The sequence below is a fragment of the Musa acuminata genome, chromosome BXJ2-6 (assembly GCF_036884655.1).
Source record: "Musa acuminata AAA Group cultivar baxijiao chromosome BXJ2-6, Cavendish_Baxijiao_AAA, whole genome shotgun sequence".
NCBI classification, from domain to species: domain Eukaryota; kingdom Viridiplantae; phylum Streptophyta; class Magnoliopsida; order Zingiberales; family Musaceae; genus Musa; species Musa acuminata.
In genome coordinates, this window is record NC_088343.1 from 32,569,931 (window position 1) to 32,594,088 (window position 24,158).

The window sequence follows — 24,158 nt, forward strand, 5'->3', positions numbered from 1 at the left end:
TTTTTTGTATAACGAAAGCATAAGAATGATTGATTTTTATGCTCACAACAACGTCATCGACCCGGTTGGCTTCAACCTGCTCACACGTTGTGGCTGCTGGACCCGACGACTTCAATGTCACCAACAAATGAATAAAGAGAGACTATGCAAGACACTCCACTCAACGAAGAAATGAGGTAAGGGGAGAGAAAACGAGAGAGGGCGAGAGCCAGGAAATGAAGAGTCGACGACGACGAATCTCATTGCTCCGACGAGGAGACGTTGCACTACCACCAGCAGGACCGAAGAGCTTATGGTTGATAATACAGAAGAAGAAAAGCACTTTGTCAGTTACAGTCGCGATGACAGAGAGCAGGAGTTAAAGACGGCTCTCGAGTAAGCTTATCGCCCCCACCCTGGCGATAAAGAGCCTCAAAGAAATAAAAATGGCATCAAATCGTCGAAATTCAAGTTTCTTATTATCACGACGGTGAGCAGACCACAGATGGTCCAGTCTGACCGCGGTGAAATTGCCGTGAGAGGACGACGCGTCTCCAAAACAAAAAATTGATGTCACGAAGGACCTTCGTCAGGTGACATTACCGCGTACCAGTCCAGCGTCAAAAAGCCCCACAAATATTAAAAAAAAAACAAAGCACCAGATTCTAGTTTCTTACTCTCGCTCCCGGTGATCAGAACCGCTACCATCGGCGGACTGTGGTTGTTTTGGAGCAATAGATTCAAACTCACTACGGTCGGCTTTTGTTGTCTTGCCGAATCACTGTTTCTCTCTCTCTCTCTCTCTCTCTCTCTCTACCATTTCTAGCCGATCGACCTGCCGCTCAACAGTTACAATCTGATCACCGTCACTCGGATCTCGTTTTATTTGCAGCGGAAGGATCGGATGTGCGTAATTCGATTCATGCAGCTGTCTTATTTGCTTATCGGGCATGGAATTGAATTGTTGTGCGTCTGTCGTTGCACCTTCTTCTACAAGTATCCATGGAGGAGTTCCTTTCAAGTGTAAGATTGAACATCTCAAACTGCCCGTCAGCATACAGACAGGAATGCAAGTAGGTAAAACGTTGGATCTCACGACCCAACCGTTATTTTGCTCGCATATCTGGCAGTTGTATTATGTAGGCATGGCGGACAGTAAGTAGCTCATACCTCCAGCGAATTAGGAATGTCACACGAAATGACAGGAAAGAGCTATCTATTTCCCTTTGGGAGTCCAAACCAAACGAAATGAAATGGGACGCAGTCATTTCTTTGCGGTTTGTAAGAACACTTCAATAACCCAAAAGATGCTAAGGAGCTCTTTCCTGTCATTTCATTTACTAACTTGACATGGAACAAATTATACCTCGGCGGTCTCAAGAGCGAATGCTCAGGAAGAAATGTCTTCCACAGCAGAAATCATAATAAATTAGGAATACAATGGCTATTGCTGCATTTGCTGAAAACTTCACCAAGAAACGCATGATCATGATTCCTAATGGGATCAACAAAGAATTGAGTGCTTGATTTCATTCTTCTATGTCAAAATTGTTTGCCTAAATCAATCTTTTTCACAAGGCGTAAAGTGGTGTGCAAAATGGAGTCCAGTATTCCTGCAACCTGAAAAATCAAACTCACAATTCAGCAAAGTCCGCGTTCTGAAGAATAACGCAAGGCAACAAAAAGCATGCATCATCAGCTGAGCAGAACAGGTGCACACCGTGAATACACCTCCAATGATGGCACAAACATTGGTGACGAAGTGAGAGAAGGATTTCGGAACTTCAGTTACCAAAACCTGGTATGTAGATCAGCATCTCAGTATGGATTATCTAAATTTTGTTCAAGTTGATAAAGCAACAGATGCCAACCTGCATGGGAGAAGGCTCAAAATGGAATTTGGCTACAGGAATGTATAGACTGTGCACCAAACTACTGTGGGCTGTGTACTCATACTCCTCGAGCAATTTGAGTTCCTGAGAAGATCCTCTCGACACTATTTCAGTCTTTACAACTTGGAGAAAATGCTCAATCTGCAAATTTAGACGAAGGCCATAGTCAGAATTTATCGAGTAGTCAGAAAGTTTATCTGTAACTCAACTACAAAAATCTGTGTTTTAAGCTACACAAATAAAGGTTGCATCAAACACCACCCATGTTTTTCTTTTTGTTGCTGCTCTGTTCTTGTGGTTTGCAAAACATCTTCATTATCAAATGTTAATCTTGATCAAAACAGTCATTTGATAGCAAGAAAGATCTAGGCTAATTTAGAATAGCAAACAAAAAGCCTGTCTCCTTTCTCCATGCAAATTCTTAATAGGTAAATTATGTTTAATGGCTTCCATAAATGGCCATCTATGTTTAACTATCGTGAAAAGCATCAGTGAGAAGATACAAGAAAGGACAAGATCACTTCTTTTTGGTTAAGGACAAGATCACTTCTTTTTGGTTAGTATATCATGATTTGGATTTACAGTCACTTGACATCAAACAAGCTGCCTGACGAGGATGATGGAGAATCCTAAAGAAGAAAACTATAAAGCAACAGAAGAGATGTTATTGAAACTTACAGTGACATTAGCATTAGCATGGTCATGATTAATAATATATGATCGGCCCATCAACCGATCATGACTTCCACCAAGATATGGTGTTAGTCTCTTCACTTCAAACAGCATCCTCCGCGAGAGCTTTTTACCAAAAGAAAATTGTGAAATAACATGCGATACATTTATCTGAGATGGATCGAAGGAGTGTGATCCAGAGTGAGCTGAGACGACAAGAGTGCCAGGAACCTAAATAATTAGCAAACAAAAGCAAACTTTAAAATTAAGCCAAAAGAAAAACAAAACTTGCATCTCTAGTTTAACATGTAAAAGTGAATACACAAGCATGAAACATAAAAAATTAAATATAAACAAACACCAAGTATTTTTGACATATATGCATTGGAACAGTATAGAGTTATGCCATAAAACGATCAACAAACTCAAGTTCAACAAAGTAACGAGTGGCTTGTATGTACGAGTAAACAAGCAGAAAGCACTTATAAGTCACCCAGTTTAGCTGAACAAAAAATAAGGTCTGCTACCTCTTGTTACAGTTGTCCATTGTCTGAAGCAAAGATGTAATCAATGATATTTGAACTGCACATTATCTCATACAGAAGTGACAAGGTGTTTACCTTCTTAACACGTACAAATCCTTCAATTCTACATCCACTAGTCAATGGTGCAGGAAGTTTTGCTGTCTCCACAGAGTGATTTGACTCATCAGCCAATACCATATTACTAGAGTATCTTGGAATGGGAGCAACAAGAGTTTCCATTGCCTAAAATTTCCAATTCAACAATAAGTTCATAGAGTCTTGGTTTGGTGAATGAGATCAAAGAACCTCAATTTTATAAACATGAAACAGCATAAGAAAATAATGTTAAATAATAGCTTCAGAAATTAAATAATTCAACTAGAGCAACCAGCATATACCGCTACTAAACTATCTGTGTCACGCTCTCCATAATAAGATTCATGTTCATGGTGTCCGTGGTTTTCCCTGTGACATTTGCCAATGTAACAGAAATTACTGAAAGTAAAAACATATCTAGTAATCAAAGGGATTCTGTAATTTCACAGACTTTCTAGTGGATTTCAAAAAAGAATCAGAAGTTACTAGAAAAGATGAATGAAAATCTACTTTCAGCTTATCAGAACTGCGGTCAATAAGCATAAAGTTGTTGCACACAAGAAAGAAAAGAGAATGTTAGAAGCCATAAGATGCACCAAATTTCATGGAATGTGTAATTCATGCCCATCCTTAAAATGATCATACAGGCCATCAGCAGAAACAGAGTTAAACAAAAGGTTGCATTTGTTCGCCTTCTTGAATCAATAAATGAACATAAGCACTTAAAGACTCATCTTTGAAGCAACATATGAAAAGATCCCGACTCCAAATCCACTAGCATGATTTATCAAAAGAAAGATAGTGCCCTTGATCAATCCATTGAACAACTCTGATGATGTGAACAAATCCATGTGAAAGAATCTCCTGTCATCCTCACTTCATTCCTCCTTTTTTTTCACCCAATCTACCTAGGGTTGGGTGTTACCTTAGTGGCACTATTCCTGTTTATCAAACCCATTGTTAAGATGCTAACATCAGTAATTTTAATTATCCACACAAGGCCAAGATCAGCACACCACAAGCAGAGGACCCATTAGCTAACAATGATGTGCAAGAGTTCGAGGATTACAAGACTTCTCTATTTAATACCCAATCCGTGATAGCAGGAACCATAACAGCAATGTATTCAGTAGTTATAATGATGGAAAGGGGACACATGTTCTATGACACAGCAGTGTACAGTTGGACAAGGAGCATGGATATACTGTGCCACTGAGGAAATTATCATGGGTCCACAACCACCATAAAAATTTATGAAGGCAAGGGTCAGAGGAAGACTGTTGATGACTTTAAGAGATGCGAAAGCTTAGCTGAGGTCAAGTCAGAGATACTTTTCTTCTCATCACAACCTTCCTACCAATGCATATTTCATGGGCCACATAACATCAATAATTGGTCCAAATTTGTTATATTTGAAGCTTGTATGGCTATTAACAACAATTAATGATGATAGGTGTACTATTCACCAGTCATCATAATTGTACTACATACAATTGGTTTCACATCAGCAACCACAATGCTCCTAAACCTATTATGCTGATACAGCAAATGCTACCAAAACCAATTTAGTGACCAAGATGCTACATACATCACTGATTGATTCAACAGTGGTAAAATAGTTCATTAATATCAAATGGAGGTAAGAGAAATCAAGGAATGCCGTAGCATAATAGATCCATACCAGTTTGACCATGTACCATACCACTACATCCTACCATTTCAAAGATGAAGGAGAAGAGCAAGGCACGATGGAGGAGGAAGCAGAAAGAATAAAAAAGAGGAAGGCATATTGGAGGAGGAAGAACAAGAATAAAAAGGAAGATGAAGGGAAGGAAGAAGAAGCCTATGGAGGATGAGAAAGAAGGAGAGGGAGCGGGAGCATTGGAGGAGAAAGAAGGAAGAAGGAAGAAGAGAAGGGACCATACCAGGAAGGTAGGCGGCGGCAAACGACAGTGGACAAAGAAAGAAGAAGAAGAGGGAGCGTCCTCGCATGGTAGGCGGCAACGAATGACAACGGCGACGACAACGAACAACAGTAACGAGGCGACGTCGATTCCACATGGCCTGTGAGAAGAGCACTCATGTTCATGAGCCCTAATCGATGTTTAATTTTTTTTGTTGTTTTTATATTAAGTTGGACTGGATCACTCGAAACAGGGTAGTCCGCATACCGGTCCACACCTAGAACAATGCATACCGCCTATTTTGTTTCACTCCAAGCAAAACAGACTTCCTTGAGAGAAATATCATACATTATACATTATATATATATATATATATATATATGATGTATGGTTAGTAATAAGTCTTAAACACACATGTTAAATCGTTATTGAAGCACATGTAGATTAAAAAAACATGGTTTAAAAGGGTTTGGAGAGGTTCAAAACTCGAACTTGTCAGTCCAATTTGTACTAGTACTGTACCAATTTGGTTGAAAACCAGTATCAGCAAGAGGTCAAGATTGAAAACCATGACGCCAACAACAAATTATACAACAATACAATAAGTGAACATATTTAAGATTTCAAGTCTTCTAGGAACTCGACTTCTTATGTATCATATTTTCACAACATTATATCATATGTATCAAAGGGGTGAATTTTCCTGTATAAAATGAAACATTTAATTCACGTAACGGGAGAAACATCTTCCATTCCTTAGCCATAAAGATATATGGCCATGAAAAAGGGATTAAGTGGAATAGGATTGGCCAGGTAAAAAAGTTGTGGACAGTGATTTAAAAAGGGTTAGACGTCAAAAGGTGCCAAAGTCCCAAAATGCTCGAGGCTTTAGGCGCTCACCCGAGCGAAGCGAGGTGCCCTAAAATATTAAAATATAAAAAATATAATATAATTAAAAATATAATTATATTAATAAAAATATGATATTAAATTATAAATATACTGTCAACAGTATATTACTTACTGTTAATAGTAGTTCGAGGGGGAGACCAGAACTGTTAACAGTAATAGAGGGGGATAAAAGGGTCATTGATAATAAAAACCGACAGAAAGTGATAGCAACAATGGTGATAAGGCAGCAGTAAGAAGCTGGTAGCAATAGTGACGAAGGATTAGTTTAAGATAGCTACGGCAGCGTTGCGAATGGCAGCAGCGACAGTGGCAAAAGCTGCGGACAACAGCGACGACAGTGGTGGAAGCTCCAGAAGGTATCCGTCGGTGGCGAAGGAACCTGTGGTCCTCTCCCTCGACAATGGAAGGAATTGCACACGGAGTGACTACGGAAGAAAGCTATGGGCTCTTGCTAGGTCGTCAGACTTGTCCGTCGACGACAGAGGAAGGCTCGGTCGGCTACATCTACAGCGGAGGCAGCGACAAAAAGCGTCGAGTACAGAGGCAGAAGCAACGCTAGGGTTGGCTCAGGATCACACAGGTGTGAAGGGTGGCTTTTGAGGGTAGGAAACTACGTAAGTCTGGTTCGGTTTGCTTATTTGAACTTGGCACTCACCCAAGCGCGTAGCGCCTGGGTTCGGGCAAGTGCCCAAGCAGTACCTCATTGAAGCGTCGCTTGGTCTACACACGAGGCACTCGGGCCTCGCCTCGCCTCGCCCAAGCGCCTAGGCGAGTGCCCGAGCACCTATTTAAATCATTGGTTGTGGAAACACATTTATCTTTCTTACTCATCCCTCTATATCTAACTCATCTCCTAGCCAAATAGTACACTCAGGTAATTGTGTTGTATGTCCATGAAAATTGTAATACTAGAAAATTTTGCCCAATTGGATTAATAAGTAACAAGAAATCCTATGGCGTATGTTACCACCATAAAACAAATAAAAACTAAATCCTACAAGTAATTATGCAAGATAAGTAGAATTTAATTCAACATTTACACTGGATAGAACTTTAAATGCTTTCAGGTGCTTCCATTGTATGAATATGTAAATAAAAAGACTTTGGACAATGACAATCTATCCACACTGGGGCATTCATTACTTCAAAGCTAAATACTAAGAACTATAATTAGCAAGCTTTTGTAAATAAGTCACTTAAATACCATGATAAACCACATTATTTTACAAACTGTAGCTTATATATAAAGAAGTTAATTTAGCATATCTGTCATCATAAATGTAGAACAGTTTGTAAAGACTTGCGCTTACTTTACATCCCTTCCTTTCCTGAAAATCCGAATAGATGGGTAGCCTTGAATATGATGCCTGCAAAGTTTTTTTATTGTGCCAAATTAATATACCTGAAAATACCTTCAAAGATCAAAGACAACATACATGACATCAAGAATCAAAGCATGAGAAGTACTGGAATATTTAAAAATCATAAGGCAAAGTTCTGTAAGTATAAGCAACTAAGTTTCTAATTATCATGAATACAAGTGATACATATTTCATGATTCAGTTTTCCACAGTAAAGAATGTACTACAAAAAAAACAAAGTCAAATTAAGAATATAGTTCTTCTGATCATGATTCTGATTCTTATCGTCCATCGGGATTCATTTGTCTGCATTCTTCTCCCTGTTTCTAATGATTTCTTCCTTTATTAAATGTGCTTAGTTGAGGCACAATAAACCATAAAGTAAACAAAATTAGCTTATAGTCGACCTCAAAGTAAGTTCTAATAACGTTCCAAAAGAAATTAAATGGTTAAGAGAAAACAGTATTGAATGTCATGTAAAATGTTTACATTCTTGTTCAAGTTCTGATACACCTTATGATTCAACCCTCCTAAATCCTCAAGGTCTTTTGGCAATTCTGAGATAGCACAAAGCCAATCATAAATGCAGTGGTGTAGCTTTGGCTAGACTATTCTAAAGGTCAAGAAATAATATTCTAAAAATCAAGGTTTGCCAAAATAGCTAGGTTAATATGGTTTGGCTGGTATTTACGGGTACGACCATGTACTTGTACATGGACCAGCCCAAACTGGGTGGTCGAATCTAATTCTTTATTTTTTTGTCTTCTAATTAGGATTTAGGACAGGGACATGACTCATGAGGAGGCCCCCGCATGGCCGCCACTTGCTGCCCACACTCTGGTAGGCCACCTCCTTCACTTCTTTTCTTTCATTCTTTCTTCTTCCTCCAATTCTTACTTCTTCCTCCTCTTCTTCCTTCTATTTTCAGTTCCTTCTTCCTCCACTCCCCCCCCCACCCCCCCTCTCTCCCTCCCCCAATGGTTCATGGTACGTTCTAGCATACCAACACATGGTACACCAGAATGGACTGGCAGAGTAACTGAGACTGCAAGCCTTGCTTAAAATAACCATAAACTTATTAGCTCTTCGATTATAATGAAACCAACTGGTTATTTCTATTTATCGTAAGCGCTATTAACCAAAAAGCCTGCTGCAGTTTCCTAATATCATAGTTACAAAAGCTATGAAACAGACTCATCAACCAAAGGTCATAAATGCAGTGGTGTAGCTTTGGCTAGACTATTCTAAAGGTCAAGAAATAATATTCTAAAAATCAAGGTTTGCCAAAATAGCTAGGTTAATATGGTTTGGCTGGTATTTACGGATACGACCATGTACTTGTACATGGACCAGCCCAAACTGGGTGGTCGAATCTAATTCTTTATTTTTTTGTCTTCTAATTAGGATTTGGGATAGGGACATGACTCATGAGGAGGCCCCCGCATGGCCCCCACTTGCTGCCCACACTCTGGTAGGCCACCTCCTTCACTTCTTTTCTTTCATTCTTTCTTCTTCCTCCAATTCTTACGTCTTCCTCCTCCTCTTCTTCCTTCTATTTTCAGTTCCTTCTTCCTCCACTCCCCCCCCCAACCCCCCATAAATGCAGTGGTGTAGCTTTGGCTAGACTATTCTAAAGGTCAAGAAATAATATTCTAAAAATCAAGGTTTGCCAAAATAGCTAGGTTAATATGGTTTGGCTGGTATTTACGGATACGGCCATGTACTTGTACATGGACCAGCCCAAACTGGGTGGTCGAATCTAATTCTTTATTTTTTTGTCTTCTAATTAGGATTTAGGACAGGGACATGACTCATGAGGAGGCCCCCGCATGGCCCCCACTTGCTGCCCACACTCTGGTAGGCCACCTCTTTCACTTCTTTTCTTTCATTCTTTCTTCTTCCTCCAATTCTTACGTCTTCCTCCTCCTCTTCTTCCTTCTATTTTCAGTTCCTTCTTCCTCCACTCCCCCCCCCCAACGCCCCCCACCCCCCCCCCCCCCTCCCTCTCTCTCTCTCTCCCTCACCCAATGGTTCATGCTACGTTCTAGCATACCAATGGTTCATGGTACGTTCTAGCATACCAACACATGGTACACCAGAATGGACTGGCAGAGTAACTGAGACTGCAAACCTTGCTTAAAATAACCATAAACTTATTAGCTCTTCGATTATAATGAAACCATCTGGTTATTTCTATTTATCGTAAGCGCTATTAACCAAAAAGCTGCTGCAGTTTCCTAATATCATAGTTACAAAAGCTATGAAACAGACTCATCAACCAAAGGCTCTAAACTTTCCAAAAATAAATAATATAACTGGAAATTTTCTACTACCTCAAGTGGTTAGCAGAATAATACAAAAGCTTACTGCATTTAAAACTTATAACTAAATTTAATTAACATGATAAAGTTTAAAAAAGAGAAGTCGCTGCCATGGAAAGTACCTTCTGCATAGTTCTCCTTCTCGAGTGCAATCAACTTTTCCCAACAAAATCCGTCCATCGATTTCCAGATCATATCTGAAGATACAAATATTCAATGGAAAAAAAGAATAACTCTCAAGAATAGAACAAAAGAATAAGCAAAATGGAATAGGATATAGCTGAAAACAATACCTCTCCTTTATTATTTTAGCTGCTCTCTCCCATGATGGTTTCTAAAACAAATGATGAAACATACAAAGATTGAAAATGAATACAACCCTTTCAAAGCATTCATTAAAGAAACATGTCATCATAAATAATGGCTAGTCAAAAAAAGTTAAAAATGTAACTCTCAAACGTTGCGCCATCAGGAAAATGAGTAACTCATGTGGGGCCCAATTACTAAAAGTTTTGGGGGCAGTACATGAAACACATATATTAAGGATATGTTCATATACTGGATTCAGCTTATTTATAAATAAGGATGCTAACGGCTACAACTTAATCAACCAGAGCTTTTTATTTGATCAGCTAGGAAATGTCACTAATTTATGGAAGTGTTCTTATAAGCATGCTCCATTTTGATGACACATGATTCACAAGTCAACAGCACAGTAAGAGGACAAGCTGTAAATATAGAACTCACTTGTACGTGACAATTTTTCCGAGAAAACTAGGTCTCTTCATTTTCGTTCACATGTTCAAGTTTCATTTTGGTTGCTCCTGTGCAACCTAAGAGACCAAGGTTCAAGTTACGAAAACAACCTCTTAAATATTTAAAGGTAAGGCTATGTATATTGCCGCTCCTCAAACATCATATTACCGGGAGCCTCGTATAGTGGGTACACCACTTTTTGAGAGGCTTGAGTAGAAAAGGGTTATCCGTGGACGAGACTGGAGGGCATGACATAACGTCGAGCCACCGCTGGGCTAATTCTCACATGCACCATGCTAAGGTCTGATTTTGGGTTATGTTGGACCTTAACGATGATATCAAGCCCTTAAATAAAGAAGATTGCAAGTTTGTAACACCCTGATTTAATTCCATATCAGATGTGGGTTAAAACTTCAATTGTAAGGTCTGATGAGTATATTACTATTAACTTGAGCTTAGGTAATTTTGCTATTTACTTTTGAAATACTAGCAAAGGAGATTGTAGCATCTTCTTTAATTATAATCTCTTTAGTTTTTTCCAAAGTAGTAGTATGTATTTGTTGTCAAAAACAAGAAAGCAAGTGCAGTGATAATTTCATGGATGCCTCATGCCTCTTCGAGTTTTCATGTTCAATCTACTAACATCTGTCATGAATATGGCAAGTAAAAAACTAAAACTCAAAGATCAAAATTCTACAACATGGATGTGTCAATTCACATCCAAATCAGTAGGTGCCATCAGCAAATAACACCTGTTGAAATGGGGTGCCAACACGAAAAACAAGAAAAAGAAAAAGCAAAGTTTACTGGATAAGAGAACATAAAAGAGTGAACTAGCTTCAAGCTACATGAATATGTCCAACTGCTCTCTAATTGAACAATACTACATCACTATGGTAGTGGGATCATCTCTACTAAACTCTCAAAATGTCTGGACTTCAAGGCTGATTATAAAAATTTTAAAAAAGTTAACTATTGTTTTTATGTTTTTTTTTTCTTTTTTATTGTTTGCTCCCTCCCTCTCTCTCTCACTATTATATTCTCCCCATATTATACAATGACCACTTGTGTCAACATAGCATGAAGCTTTGTAACAGACAAGAATACATAATCTGATGGATGTATAAGTAGCTTTTCATAAAGACTAGATCAAATATATGTCCAACACACTGTATAACATAAAAAAAACGTTAACATTTAACATCATATATCTCATGCAAGGCTAGACAAGGCAGCATTACCAAGCGATTGCTCCAATAACACCATGGTGCAAAGAAATTAACAACTAGGATCGAATACCTGCAAAAAAATTATTAACAAATGTGTATAAGGAAATTGCTATTGGTAATAACTAATAGATGGGCATGCTCCTACCAAATTTGTACATATGGCATGGTGTGTCATAAAAAAGAGGCTACGATCATGTACCATGATAGAATATCAAAGGGCAGCGATAGAGCGGTAGGGACTAGGCATCAGGGAGGAAGAGAATGGGAGCAAGAGCAGGAGAGGACATGGGAATGAAGATTTTTCTAAAAAAAAGGGGGAAAATAGCTAAAAAAATAGAATAATAAGGATACCAAGTGGTAGGTTTACCATCTAGTATCCCCATATCTAACTATTATAAGCAGACAGGAAGACTGACTCATTAGAGTTACCTAGATATAACCCTTGTTCCAGATTGGACCAACCGGAATCGCTCAGTCCACATTTGTTTAACTAATTGAATAGGTATACACCGGCCAACTGGTCCAACTACATTCAGCTTTTAGCTAAAATCCTAAGTTTTGGGTGTTGATAACTCTTCTCTAGAAAAGCAATGACTTATATATTCAACCTCTTAGCTGATTTTTTATGTCATCAAGAGAATGTTTGAACCTAGCTATTTTGTCAGCCCTCATCTCACTGGTCTCCATGTTCAAGCTTCAGCCAAACTGTCTTACACCTAATGGCTGTCCTCAGGATAGGCAATCATAGAGGGGAAAAAAAACAATTGACATCTCAGATGGATTTCAGCTGTAATCCTGTCAATAACAATCAACCAACTCTATGTCTAGAAATTTATAAAACACAAATACATGAATTGTTCAGTAAAAAAAAATCCATACTCTCTAATCCAGAGTCAGATTGCTGCTTTAAGTGATTAGGTTTGAATCAACTTAAATTTCGACAAGCAAACGAGTTAACCTTGTGCAGTTAAGTTTGCTCAAATAAGAGCTTTACTCTTTCCTAGAAAAACTACAACAAGTGTTTTCAGATAAGATCACACTGGCTGGCTTCAAAGTATTCAATATAGGTTTCCCTCTGGTCCTAGTCATTATGACTCCAGAATCAAGTGACTCCTGAGCTTAAAGCAAAAATAGAATGGTAAAATTGCAAATCCCACCTCCTGTATCTGTAAGTAATTAGAATAGCTTGAGTATCATGCAGCCATTGTATAGAGGATACTGATGCTACAAATGAATCAAAATAATATCAGGTATATATAATTATTTAATCAATTTAAGATTAAATACTTACCGATGTGCATATTTCTCAAAATTCTCAGCAGTCAAATAATCTGAACCAACAAGGTATTCTTCTTCAGAATCATCTCCATGTTTACTAACTTTTGGAATCGGTCCAGAGTGAAACTCGGCTCCGGTTGGAATTAGATTCAGATCTATCGAAAACTTTCGAACTGTTTTTGTAATATTTAACCTGTTCTGCAAATTGTTGAATGTGGATTGCAGTTAAATCCAAACTGAAATACAAAAATATCCCAGGTAAAGCTATTGAAGCTCACTTTGTAACTAGAGGAAATCAAAGCAGACCATGTCAGATGTCAGATAAAAATAACAGATACATATTGAAACATTTAATATAATAATGTACATTGTTCTGCTAGCTTTATAACAAAAGCAAGAAAAAGAAAAAAGCCCATAACCACAACTTCAGTGTAGAAAAATATAGTGAACGAGTTCGGTAAACATTTACCCTTCTCTTCCAAAGCCTGTCAATTAGTTGGTGGATCTCTAAAGTCAAGATATGAATAGGGGTGGAATCACCTCTTTTGGCTAAGTTCCAAATACTGTCATATTGATATACATTCATGGTCTCAAACTGCTATAGCCCCTTACATATTGTTGAGCCCATTGGACCTGATTTTAGAGGGCTACAAGTCCAATATGGCCCCGATCCCTTAATGACCTATTCATAGGCAACACACATTATCCACATCAACATTACATCATTGTTGTGATCGTTGTCGAGAAATGAAGACTCGATGACAAGATGCATCCGTCACCAATTATCACCTGCAAGGCTGTAACCATTGTTAGTGATCATCACTAAGAGCCATCATCTACATTAGGGATCAACTCCTCATCTTGCAATTCCTCATGCAAATAATGAACCAAGATCCATAGTTGTCATTACTAGGGTGAAGGGGGACCATGGCAATGGCATGTTGGCTAAGCATGGGAAGAGAGTAATACTGAATGACAAAGGAAAAAAGGAAAGAATAAAATGTTTATAATTTTTGAACTTGTAAATGTGAGCAGGATCAGACATGAATCCATTTAGTTGCAAATTGGAGTCCAATAACTTATGGATCTTGATCAGATCCAGATTCTCAACTCCATAACTCACAATCCATTATCCCATAACTTGTAATATGCCAAAACCTATTGTGGATAACCCATAGAAACAACAACAACAAAGCCGTAAACTTCTAATTATTCAGGTCAGCTACATGGATCTTTTGCTGGTCGACTACATGAACCAATAGCTATGGATAACACATAACTAATCATCATATTAAATTGATTAGGTTCAACCAAGAGTTTTTAGGGAACTGGTCAAGCTACGTCTAGACGGATCTGATCTAAGTATAATTATGTCTAATCATATGCTGGCACAATAACATTGCTCTGCATAGAACTTCATTTTAGATAAAAACCTTTTTAAGATTGATACATAATATAAGTTCTGTCATGGATTAAATTGTAAGATTGTCTAGAAAAGGTCATGATCATCATAGACATTTGACATTTATTGTATAATCTATTTATCATATTCAATTTATTTATTATATTATGTATATTATTATTTCGAATATCACATACTAAGTTGAATTATTAAATTTGTCATCTGATCCAACACATTCAAGCATGATGATGATGTTGCACAATGTGCCATGATTAGTTCATAAACTAGAGAAGCATCTACTAGATGTACAGGGATTGCAAAATACATAATAAAAAAAGGCATCCATAGAAGAAATGATAGTCAATGATAAAGATTGAAACTTACAGTTCCAAGTACATCACTCACATCAACTGATGCAAATTCACATGATAATGCCGGGAAACTACAAATAAAAAGCACATGTAAACAGTCAGAATATCCAAGAAATATGATTCTATAGCAACAAAAAAAAGCTCAAACACCTATAGTGACGATAGATAAAGTCCATTTGCATTAACCATAGCAAGTACGACGCATCAAATGTCAAATTAACAGATAGGCAATGTTCCAGATATTTGACACAGAAGGAGCAAAGCACCATGTTATAGCACCATCTAGAAAATAACAAGATGAACTTGAAGCTAGTTTTCAACTTATATACTATAAAAAGAATAAATTTCTGAATTATCGAGTAAATTATTTAAAATTGTACCAAATGTTTATGAGTTCGGAGGAGTTAATGTTTTGACTATTATCTTGTGTCCTTAGTACTCAAGAAAGTAAACTAGAACTGCCAATGATCTCTGGACATGATGCATGAAGTCATCCTCAATGTGGTCCATCCATCCAATTTACTCATCTCTAATCATTGATGTGCCTCTACACCTGACAAAATTTCAATTGTAGGTATGATGATGAAGACAACAATGATGAGACTTAGGCCACCATGCTGGATCATCAAGTTAAAGAACTTTTTATGTTTGTCTCCTTTAAGATGAGTTGTGAGACATTTTCTTTTCTCTTTTTTGATAGTCATCAAATTATTAAGGATGAAACATCTTGCACACTCTGTCTTGATCATAGTCCAAAATACTGTCCGGAACCAAGATGCAAACCAGGCTTTTTGCCCAGTCCAATTCACAGATTATCTCTCAGTGACCTACATAAACCTCTCCCACCCCCCCCTCCCCCCCCCCAAGGAATCCCCATTCGGTAGGTACCTTGTGCCACCCGCTGCTCGCTCGTCCACTCACAGGTACTTCTCCTCCTCTTTTTCTCCTAGTCCTCCTCCTCCCGCCTTCTCGGTGTCGATCAATAATATTGGTGGGTACCATGTTGTAACGGACAAACTTCTAAACAAGATGTTGGATGTAATGCTTATGTCTGTCCGTTGTCTTTTGGCATGTTCATGCCTTGTACAGCAGGTAGAGGGGCGGCCGAAGGCTAAATAGTCCCATGTTAGTTGGGTTGGTGGCCTCTTTAGGCTTGTAAATAAAGGTTGTGTCATGTGGACACGTGCGAGAGCTTTTCGGTCTGTAATAGACCATTTTACCCTTTGTTGTGCCACTATTCAGAGCTTGTAAAGTCTGTTTGTAATTTGCATTGTCTATGAAGTGTTTTTCGGACATGTTTGCTTGTGGATCCCGATTGAGGCGTTCTCTTTAACCCGTTCTCTCTTTTGTTGGTCCTAAGGGACAATGGGAGGCTTCGGGGAGGTTGACCTTTGCGGACGGATGCGCGAGGGTGCCGCACGCCTTAGGCAAAACCAGCTAAGGTCGTGACAATATGGTATCAGAGCGGGACAAGCACTCATAGAAACACTTGACATGCAAACGTGGGGGACCTAGCGGGGCTGCGTTGAGGGCAGTCAGCACACGCGCGACCGTTTGAGGGAAAACGGGCATGGAGATGTAGGGAAAAGAGTCGCTCAGAGGAGCGGGCATCTGAGATTGGCATTCAGAGGAATGGCCAACCCTTCGCGCAAGAGGCACCACGAGAACAGGCAAGCTTGGAAGAATTTGGAGCGCACAAAGGTTGGGATGGCTGAGTTTGAGCTACGGCTCAACGTTGACAACTTTACTTGATGGTGCTCAAGGCAAGCGAGGCGCTTGGCAAAGGACGAGACCATGCAAAGTGGAATGAGTTGCTCAGCGACCGAAAGAGTTGTGCAAAGCTCACAGAGGTGAGGGGAATTGCTAACTTGAAGAATTCGGTACTCATGCATGGGCTTGTATGCGGACGATGGATTGTTCGTGGCCATCCCAAGGCGGTCGAGACTCGGCGCCATGGAGCATTGAAACTTTCTCTTCGACATGCGAAGGATACGTCCGGAGGAGGCTGAAGTGTGCAACGAGTTCAGCATGTTGCTAGGCCTTGAGGGGTGCAGCGGTGGCTGTATTGACGTGGAGGCGCAATCTAGCAAGTGCGTTTGCAAGAGGCAGAACAATGCACAGTTTGTTCAGCAGATCGGAGTAGTCCAAGGGGATGGTGGTCTCCGAAACGAAGAGAGATGTTGCTCCAACGGGACAGTTATCCAGGAGGGATAAGTCTCAGCTCTCCAGAGGGAGAATCATGTGCGACGGACTGCACATGTTGAGGAGGAGTACCTCAACAAAACAACAACTCCACGAAGCTCGATGGACTGAGCAAGCGGCGAGGAGTCGTCGCATGATCTCGCTTGAGAGAATGCATTGGTGGATGCATTGCGAGATCAAGTGGGGGAGCGACCCAAAGCAACTCAAATGGAGGCACACTTGGAGTCGATATGGAGATCGGACTCAAGGGAGGGCTGACCCGTGGAATGGTAGGCGCGAGGGCCACCATCGACTCAATGCAAAAACGAGGAGCGGAGCAACTTGGGTATAACTTGGCGAAGTACCCAAGCCGCATGAAGGGAGCCAGCATAGAAGTTGGAACATGGAGCAGAGGCACAGTGCTTTCCCTAGACAGAGGTCAAGGACATGAACTCTTGCAGAGGCAGGAGTAGAATCATGCTGTTCCATGGGTCCTTCATTTTGACAGAGCGGACTCATCTTGCATGATGCCAAAGACGAAGGGAGCTTCGGGGCACATGCACCTTATCTCGGAGGAGCATTTGATGGAGGAACTAAGGCGACTCAATTTGCGGAGGCGAAGTTGAGTTCAGAAGGCCTTAGCACGGGGCAAGAGGACGCAGAGGCGGGTACTCTTGAAGAATATGCCACAGTGTTGCCGTTCAAGTTGCCATGAAGGAAGCAGTGCGCAGCGGAGATTGTGCTGGTAGGGGCAGAGGCCCAGGATCCAGACAATGGTGCACAAATTACAGTAAAGTCGGTGGACTTCGGGAGCTACTAGGCGACGGACTGTCCTAGAGCGGTGCTTCATCTAGGTGTGACCCAAGAGTGGGTGGATGAAGGTCGATTGCCAAAGGAGCGAACAAAATCGAAGGTGGAGGAGACCCTGCGATGTATTGGCAGAGGCCACACATGGAGGGTTCACAATTCGAGTTTATTCCACAAGGATCAAAATGCAATGGAGATGTCACCAGGAGGCGACATGGTGCAGCGGATCGTGGTGGAACAGTTCGTGGCAATGCGACACACACGACATAGTCCCGGGAGGGACTAGATCATATGGAGGTATGATCGGGAGCTACTGGGAGCTCCGCTTTGGTGAACAACACGACGGCAAGAAGGGCTATGGATTCAAGGAGTGAAGGCCATGGTACCGCAGAGGCGGGTCTTCCGGGCGTGCACCGAATTTTGCATCGGATGAAAACCTTGGTCATCAGCATATGGGGGCTGGGTTCCACCAAGGGAAAAGTTCGAATGCAAGTACCAGTGAGTCCCATGAGAGGGACTTGATCATGCAGAGGTATGATCGAAGCAGCTGGAGAGTTGGACTGCTCCAGAGCTCATATTCGCTTAAGGGAGCCCGACAAGTCAGAGGACAAGGTCGAGTAAACGAACGTTGCTACCAAGGAAGCTAAGGAGAACAGAATCGGTGCAAACCCTACAATGTGATGGCAGAGGCCATGCATGAGAGTTGCAGTCTGTCTTTCCATCGACCAAACAGACTGCTTGGAGAACACAGATGTGTTGAAGCAGGAGGTCGAAAGGGGCGAGGAAGCGACGACGAGTCCAGAGGGACTTAGCTACCCAAAATCAAGCATCAGTTAGAATGGAGGTGGACTCAGAGGAGTGCCACGGAGACATATCTACTGATCGTGAAGAAAAGGGATGCAGATGCGAGGCGACGGATGGTAGGGCCATGGGCATGGCAGCGCCATGGTACCGCAAAGGCGGGACTTCCATCAAAGTCATTGATCCCTTGCTCTCACGGAGGAAGAGCGCTTGGTCGTGAAAGGGGCCGAGGAGGTGGAGCATGCAGAGGCAATCTCCAAGTACCGAGACAAGGCTGAAGGGCAAAGGCCAAGAAACTTCGTAAGACCGGTGTCAACAAGTTTCTCATCAAGATAGCCGTAAGTGAAGGACTTCGGGTCATGCAAGAGTGCACGACCAAGGAACGAAGCAGGCAGTACGTGGTGCTGTACCTTTGCTACTCAGTGGAGTAGGCGGCAGGGTTGATGGAGAAGACGGTACAATCCCAGAGGCGACCTCATCTATCAGAGAATTACTCCAAGTTGGGGTGAAAACTTCCTGCATTCCAGAAGTTCAATGGCATTGAGAAGGTGAATCACAGTAGCTAACTCAACGCAAGGAGTGCAAACACTTCAAGTGCTTCAGAAGTGTGAGCAAAGAGCAGGCGAAGGCCAGTAACCAGCTCGATGCATGAAGTACAACCTCGAGGAGGCGGGCGAAGTCAAGTAACCTTTGCCTTCTCAACTCTTAAGAGAATGGGCGAAACCGAGTACCCCAGTTCTCTTATCTATCCAGCAGAGGAGCTCTGCACAAGTTCAAAGACCCTTCGAAGATAATGGAAGACAATAGTTGTCAAAATCCTCACCAACGGTGATCAGTGCTACTGAGAGTAGATTGTCCGCTTCATTTCCCAACGAAATGCCAATCGAAAGCGGAAGTGATGCGAACCTACTTGGATGTGACAACTAACTGAAAGAAGAGTCAATGAGCAGATTTTATGGAGGAAGGACCCAAAACTTCAGAAGTTTGCGAGGCGATGCTCGTTAAAGCTCCAACAAGCATCCACCCAGTTCAAGCAGCATGTGGAAATTTTGAGAAACTGGCGCAGTAAGAATGGTCTTTTCCTTCATTTGGTGGATCCGCAGGAATCAACGAGGATCAACACAACTCAGCCAACCCCACACCAGAGTCAGAGTCATTGGCGAGTTGAAGCAGCATGGCGGATCAAAGGTTCGACTACTCAGAAACAGTAGCGGAGAGCAGCTGGGAGCCAGGAGGCGCATTGCAGCTGGAGCGGAAGATTGAAGACTCAGCAAAGGCGAAGAGTTGCAGTGTTCACAAAGGTTTCGACGAGGACGTCGAAGGGATAAGTGGGGGAGAATGTAACAGACAAACTTCTAAACAAGATGTTGGATGTAATGCTTATGTCTGTCCGTTGTCTTTTGGCATGTTCATGCCTTGTACAGCAGGTAGAGGGGCGGCCGAAGGCTAAATAGTCCCATGTTAGTTGGGTTGGTAGCCTCTTTAGGCTTGTAAATAAAGGTTGTGTCATGTGGACACGTGCGAGAGCTTTTCGGTCTGTAATGGACCATTTTACCCTTTGTTGTGCCACTATTCAGAGCTTGTAAAGTCTGTTTGTAATTTGCATTGTCTATGAAGTGTTTTTCGGACATGTTTGCTTGTGGATCCCGATTGAGGCGTTCTCTTTAACCCGTTCTCTCTTTTGTTGGTCCTAAGGGACAATGGGAGGCTTCGGGGAGGCTGACCTTTGCGGACGGACGCGCGAGGGTGCCGCACGCCTTAGGCAAAACCAGCTAAGGTCGTGACAATGTGTTGGTATGGTCGGTACTAAACCCATACTAGTCAAGCCAGGGATCGGTATGGTACTGCTACCAAAACTTTAAAACATTATTTCGATGCCACTGTTGATTAATATAATGTTTTAAAGTTTTGGCAGCAGTACCATACCACTGTTGATTAATATAATTTGCAGGATTGGCACCTTTTTTGCATATATAATAGGATTCCATTGCGGCAACATGTACTTTGGCCTTTAATTTACTAATGACATAAATCAACCACTACAAAGCCAATTTGCAAGTGTAGGTAATGAAGCATATCATGTCATGAAGATTGGTGAGAACCAAGGACTTCCATTTCACATGGACCGGCACGAAACAGGCGGCACATATCGTTCCAAGCATTAACCGATATGTGGACCCACCCCAGTCTGGTCTGCCAATATAAAAGGGAAAGTGGGAAACCTTAAATCCCCCTTCGTGCTGCCTCCGCTTCTCATGCAGCCACAATCGATGCTGCAACTTCTCACTGCGACTTCTCACCTCTGTCTTCCCACCATGATCGATGCCTTCATTACCAGCGACCTCTGCTTGCTACGACCTCACTGGACACCGCCACACATGATCTTCGCCCTAATCACTTCTCAGGTATGTCTCTTCTCCTCTTTCTCTTCCTCTTCCTCTTCCTCTTCGTCCTTCCTTCTTCCTCCTCCACCACACCGATACTATAAGTGTCAGGATAAAAAAACCAAAATTTGGCCTATGTTCGTTAGCACAGAGGTGTGCCAACTGCATGATGTGACTATCATTGATGTGAATGACTTTTCATTATGTTTTTTCTTTTCATGTCTTTACTAATAAAAACCTTCCCGAAATATAAAACTATATATAAATATCATATTCTGTTCACAATTTTGTCCATGTCATGTTGTGTCCTACCCCTACATCCAAAGTTTGTGTTCACGTGATGTGTTTGATAACCAGAGATTATATGTTAAACTAGATGGTACAGTTACCATTCACATTATGTAGCACATTGACAAAAACAAAGTTGAGAGTCTTTAAAGATGTGTTATTTTGTTATGACACTTGTACATAATCTTCAAGGTGTATGGAACTCCCAACTTCTTGATACCAAGGGCTTAACACTTCAAGCAATAGTAGCTTAAGTATAACACTGGCCAAATTGTTAAAGGTCTCATAAATCAAAATCTCCGAACAGTAGTAGCTTTAAAGATAAACTGTTGGTTTTTAAAGAACTTAGATATCAGAATCCCTGTTAGCACATATCTAAAAGATGGATGTTTAATGCAGAAAGGGCGAAAGTAGGCATACAGCATAAAAAAGTGTTAGCAAGCATATATCTGTAGATCATGGTAGCAGTTCCAAATCATTCACAAGATAAATTTCAGAAAAGATGAACGGCACCGTTCAACCTTATGTTGAAATCAATGCGCAAGAACTCCCCATCCGAACTCCTATCAACAATTATAGATGTCAATGTGCTCACTGTCAAATAGTTGTTCAACTCCTGAAAAAAAAAATTGAGCCACAGCTATGACAAGCAAATATCCACAAGTATGACATAGGAATTATTGTTTGCTAAGAAGATGAAGTGGATCAAAGTTTTGATTTTTTTTCAACCAAAAGACTGAATTTAAAGATAGCTCCCATTGTTCATGTAGGAACATAAAGCACAATAAAAGAATTTTTTGTGGATTGTGCTAAGATCCTTATAAATTATCCACTGTAGCAAGAGCCCTTATGTTAAGATGGCTAATCACAACCAAAAAGAGTAAAATTTCATAGAGAAATTCTTGCTTCAGATATTACACCAAAACACGGAATCTCGTAAATAAAGATGACAGTGGGATAGGCTCTTTGTAGGACCTAGGCATATCTGACACTTAAACCAGGTTCCAATATAATTTAATTGGGTTAGAGACAAACTAGGATGGCGAAGGAGGTACCTAAGTTGAGTTTGGGTATGAGTTGGCATAACTAGGTGGTTAGTCAATTCATGTGACATACCCTACCATGTTCATTCATAGTGTGAACTATGTATGATGACACATTTTTTGCAGATACTCAGGTCTAACCAACCCACTTAAACTTGGGTTATGTACTCTTTAATTGAGTTTAGGATGGGTTCAGATAGGAAGGTAGGTACTTGTATCGGGCTAAACTTTTGGTGAAATTTCCAATTACCAACCCACTGTCATCCCTTGTCATAAGGGCACCTAACAGTCTTCTATCCTTCTATTACAAAATATGAAGAGATCATTGATAGGGGACAAAATGAACCATCCCAAGACTGACATGTGGACACCTCCACCTCAGCGGCGAAGGTCACCACATCAGCAGGTCGACTACGACGTGTAAGTCACATAGGGAGCACTTGAACTGTGTTTGGTTGACAGTTGAGCCACATCAGCAGAGGTTACATCACCTTAGCAGGTGGTTGAGCAATGTCAACAGATGTTATGCCACATTAGCATGTGGTTAGGCCACATAAGCAGACGTTACATCGACATGGTAGGTGGTTGAGTATAAATACATCCTAAACCGCCAATGACTGCAAGGGGTTGGGTGTAAATGCATGCTCTTTCATCTCTTTTCTCTTCTTCCAGACGATCATGTAAATAAGTAAACAGAAAAAGGAAAAGGACAAACCATTCCAAACAAAAACATCATGGCGAATGCTGCTATGATAGATAATCCTGCACCTGAAAGTGATGCCTCAGTCAAATCTCGAGGTATTTTCCTGTAATTGAAAAAGAAGCATTAGTTGACAACAAGTAGCAAAGTAGCTTTGCAGTAGTTCTCTAAAAAAAATATTTCCCGGTTTGAAAAAATGATTCATTGTGAAGTCATAAATATATGGTTCAGATACGTCTCAAACTGTATCATCTTCATCACAAGGTCGTTTCTTTTACACCAGTATGTAAATTTAATTTATAACCTGAATTGGGAATGACGTCTACTTTCTTAGAAAGTATGTACTGACTCTTCATCACAAATAAAAATCCATAAAGGGATCAAGGACATGGATGAAAACACAAAAGTTGTATTAGTTCATCAATCTAACATGTCACGCGACACGGTTCATATTTCACTCTCCTAGCAAAATTTAGGGATTGGAATCAGCAAAGAAGCACTAGCATTCCCCAATTTATCCTCAGATAGCTGCGACAACGATCAAGAAACAACAGAAGTAACGAAAAATCAACTAGAAATGTCGAAGATTCCACTTTCCCTTCACCAATCGTCAATCCGGTGAACCAAGACTCAAGAAACAACAGAACTAACGGAAAAAACAATTAGAAACGTCCAGGATTCCACCTTCATCTCTCCAATCCATCATCCCAAACCGAAGGAACATCTACTGGAAACAACAAGAAAGGAGTCACGGGATCAGGACAAGCGTCCGTCCGCAGGAAACAGCATTGTTGCAGAAGGAAGCGGGGATCTTGGGGAGGAATCGGTGCGTAACCATAGGATCAAACCTGTAGAAATCTACGGACTTGAGCTTGCTTGCGGAGATCATGGCTCCCGAAACTGGGAGATTCCTCGTCAAATCAATTAGGGTTTTCAGATCTTAATCCGAAACGAAGTGAGGGCGAGAACGAGAAAGAGGAGGCTCCGTCTTTCTCCCTTCCGCTTTTAAGTTTCGATAATCCTCTTATTACCAATTACTTTTACCCTCGAATAAGAACCCAATCCATCAAGAAAATTATATATATATAATAAATTAAAAGGAAAAGGTCAATGGATTTTTGTTTATTCGCAGTTAATATTTCAGCGTCTGACGACACATTAAATAAAAAAATCTTCGAATTTTGAAATAGGAATTTTCAAGGAAAATGCAAAGTTGTGTAGATCGAAGTTTATTTTGCATGGAAAATTATTCGTACA

The 24,158-nt window shown here is 40.7% G+C and overlaps 1 protein-coding gene across 5 annotated transcripts; it reads right to left on the reverse strand.

Moving 5' to 3' along the window:
* Positions 1-1,351: 1,351 nt before the first annotated feature.
* On the reverse strand, positions 1,352-23,928 carry LOC135615278 (protein disulfide isomerase-like 5-4). Of its 5 annotated transcripts, none has more exons than XM_065113550.1 (15): positions 23,750-23,928; positions 22,917-23,007; positions 21,680-21,774; positions 14,711-14,768; positions 12,938-13,122; positions 11,659-11,716; positions 9,955-9,995; positions 9,784-9,858; positions 7,290-7,346; positions 3,466-3,532; positions 3,164-3,310; positions 2,550-2,774; positions 1,851-2,012; positions 1,700-1,777; positions 1,352-1,599 (listed from the first exon to the last, which is right to left on the reverse strand). In XM_065113550.1, exons 1-15 carry the CDS (start codon positions 23,788-23,790, stop codon positions 1,522-1,524), a joined length of 1,458 nt encoding a protein of 485 aa, XP_064969622.1. In that variant the 5' UTR covers positions 23,791-23,928; the 3' UTR covers positions 1,352-1,521. The 5 variants fall into 5 exon arrangements, with proteins under 5 accessions (XP_064969622.1, XP_064969623.1, XP_064969624.1 ...); XM_065113551.1 differs by lacking the exon at positions 23,750-23,928 and adding an exon at positions 23,586-23,726; XM_065113552.1 differs by lacking the exons at positions 22,917-23,007; positions 23,750-23,928 and adding an exon at positions 13,394-13,721 and having other exon boundaries at positions 21,680-21,762.
* Positions 23,929-24,158: the final 230 nt, after the last annotated feature.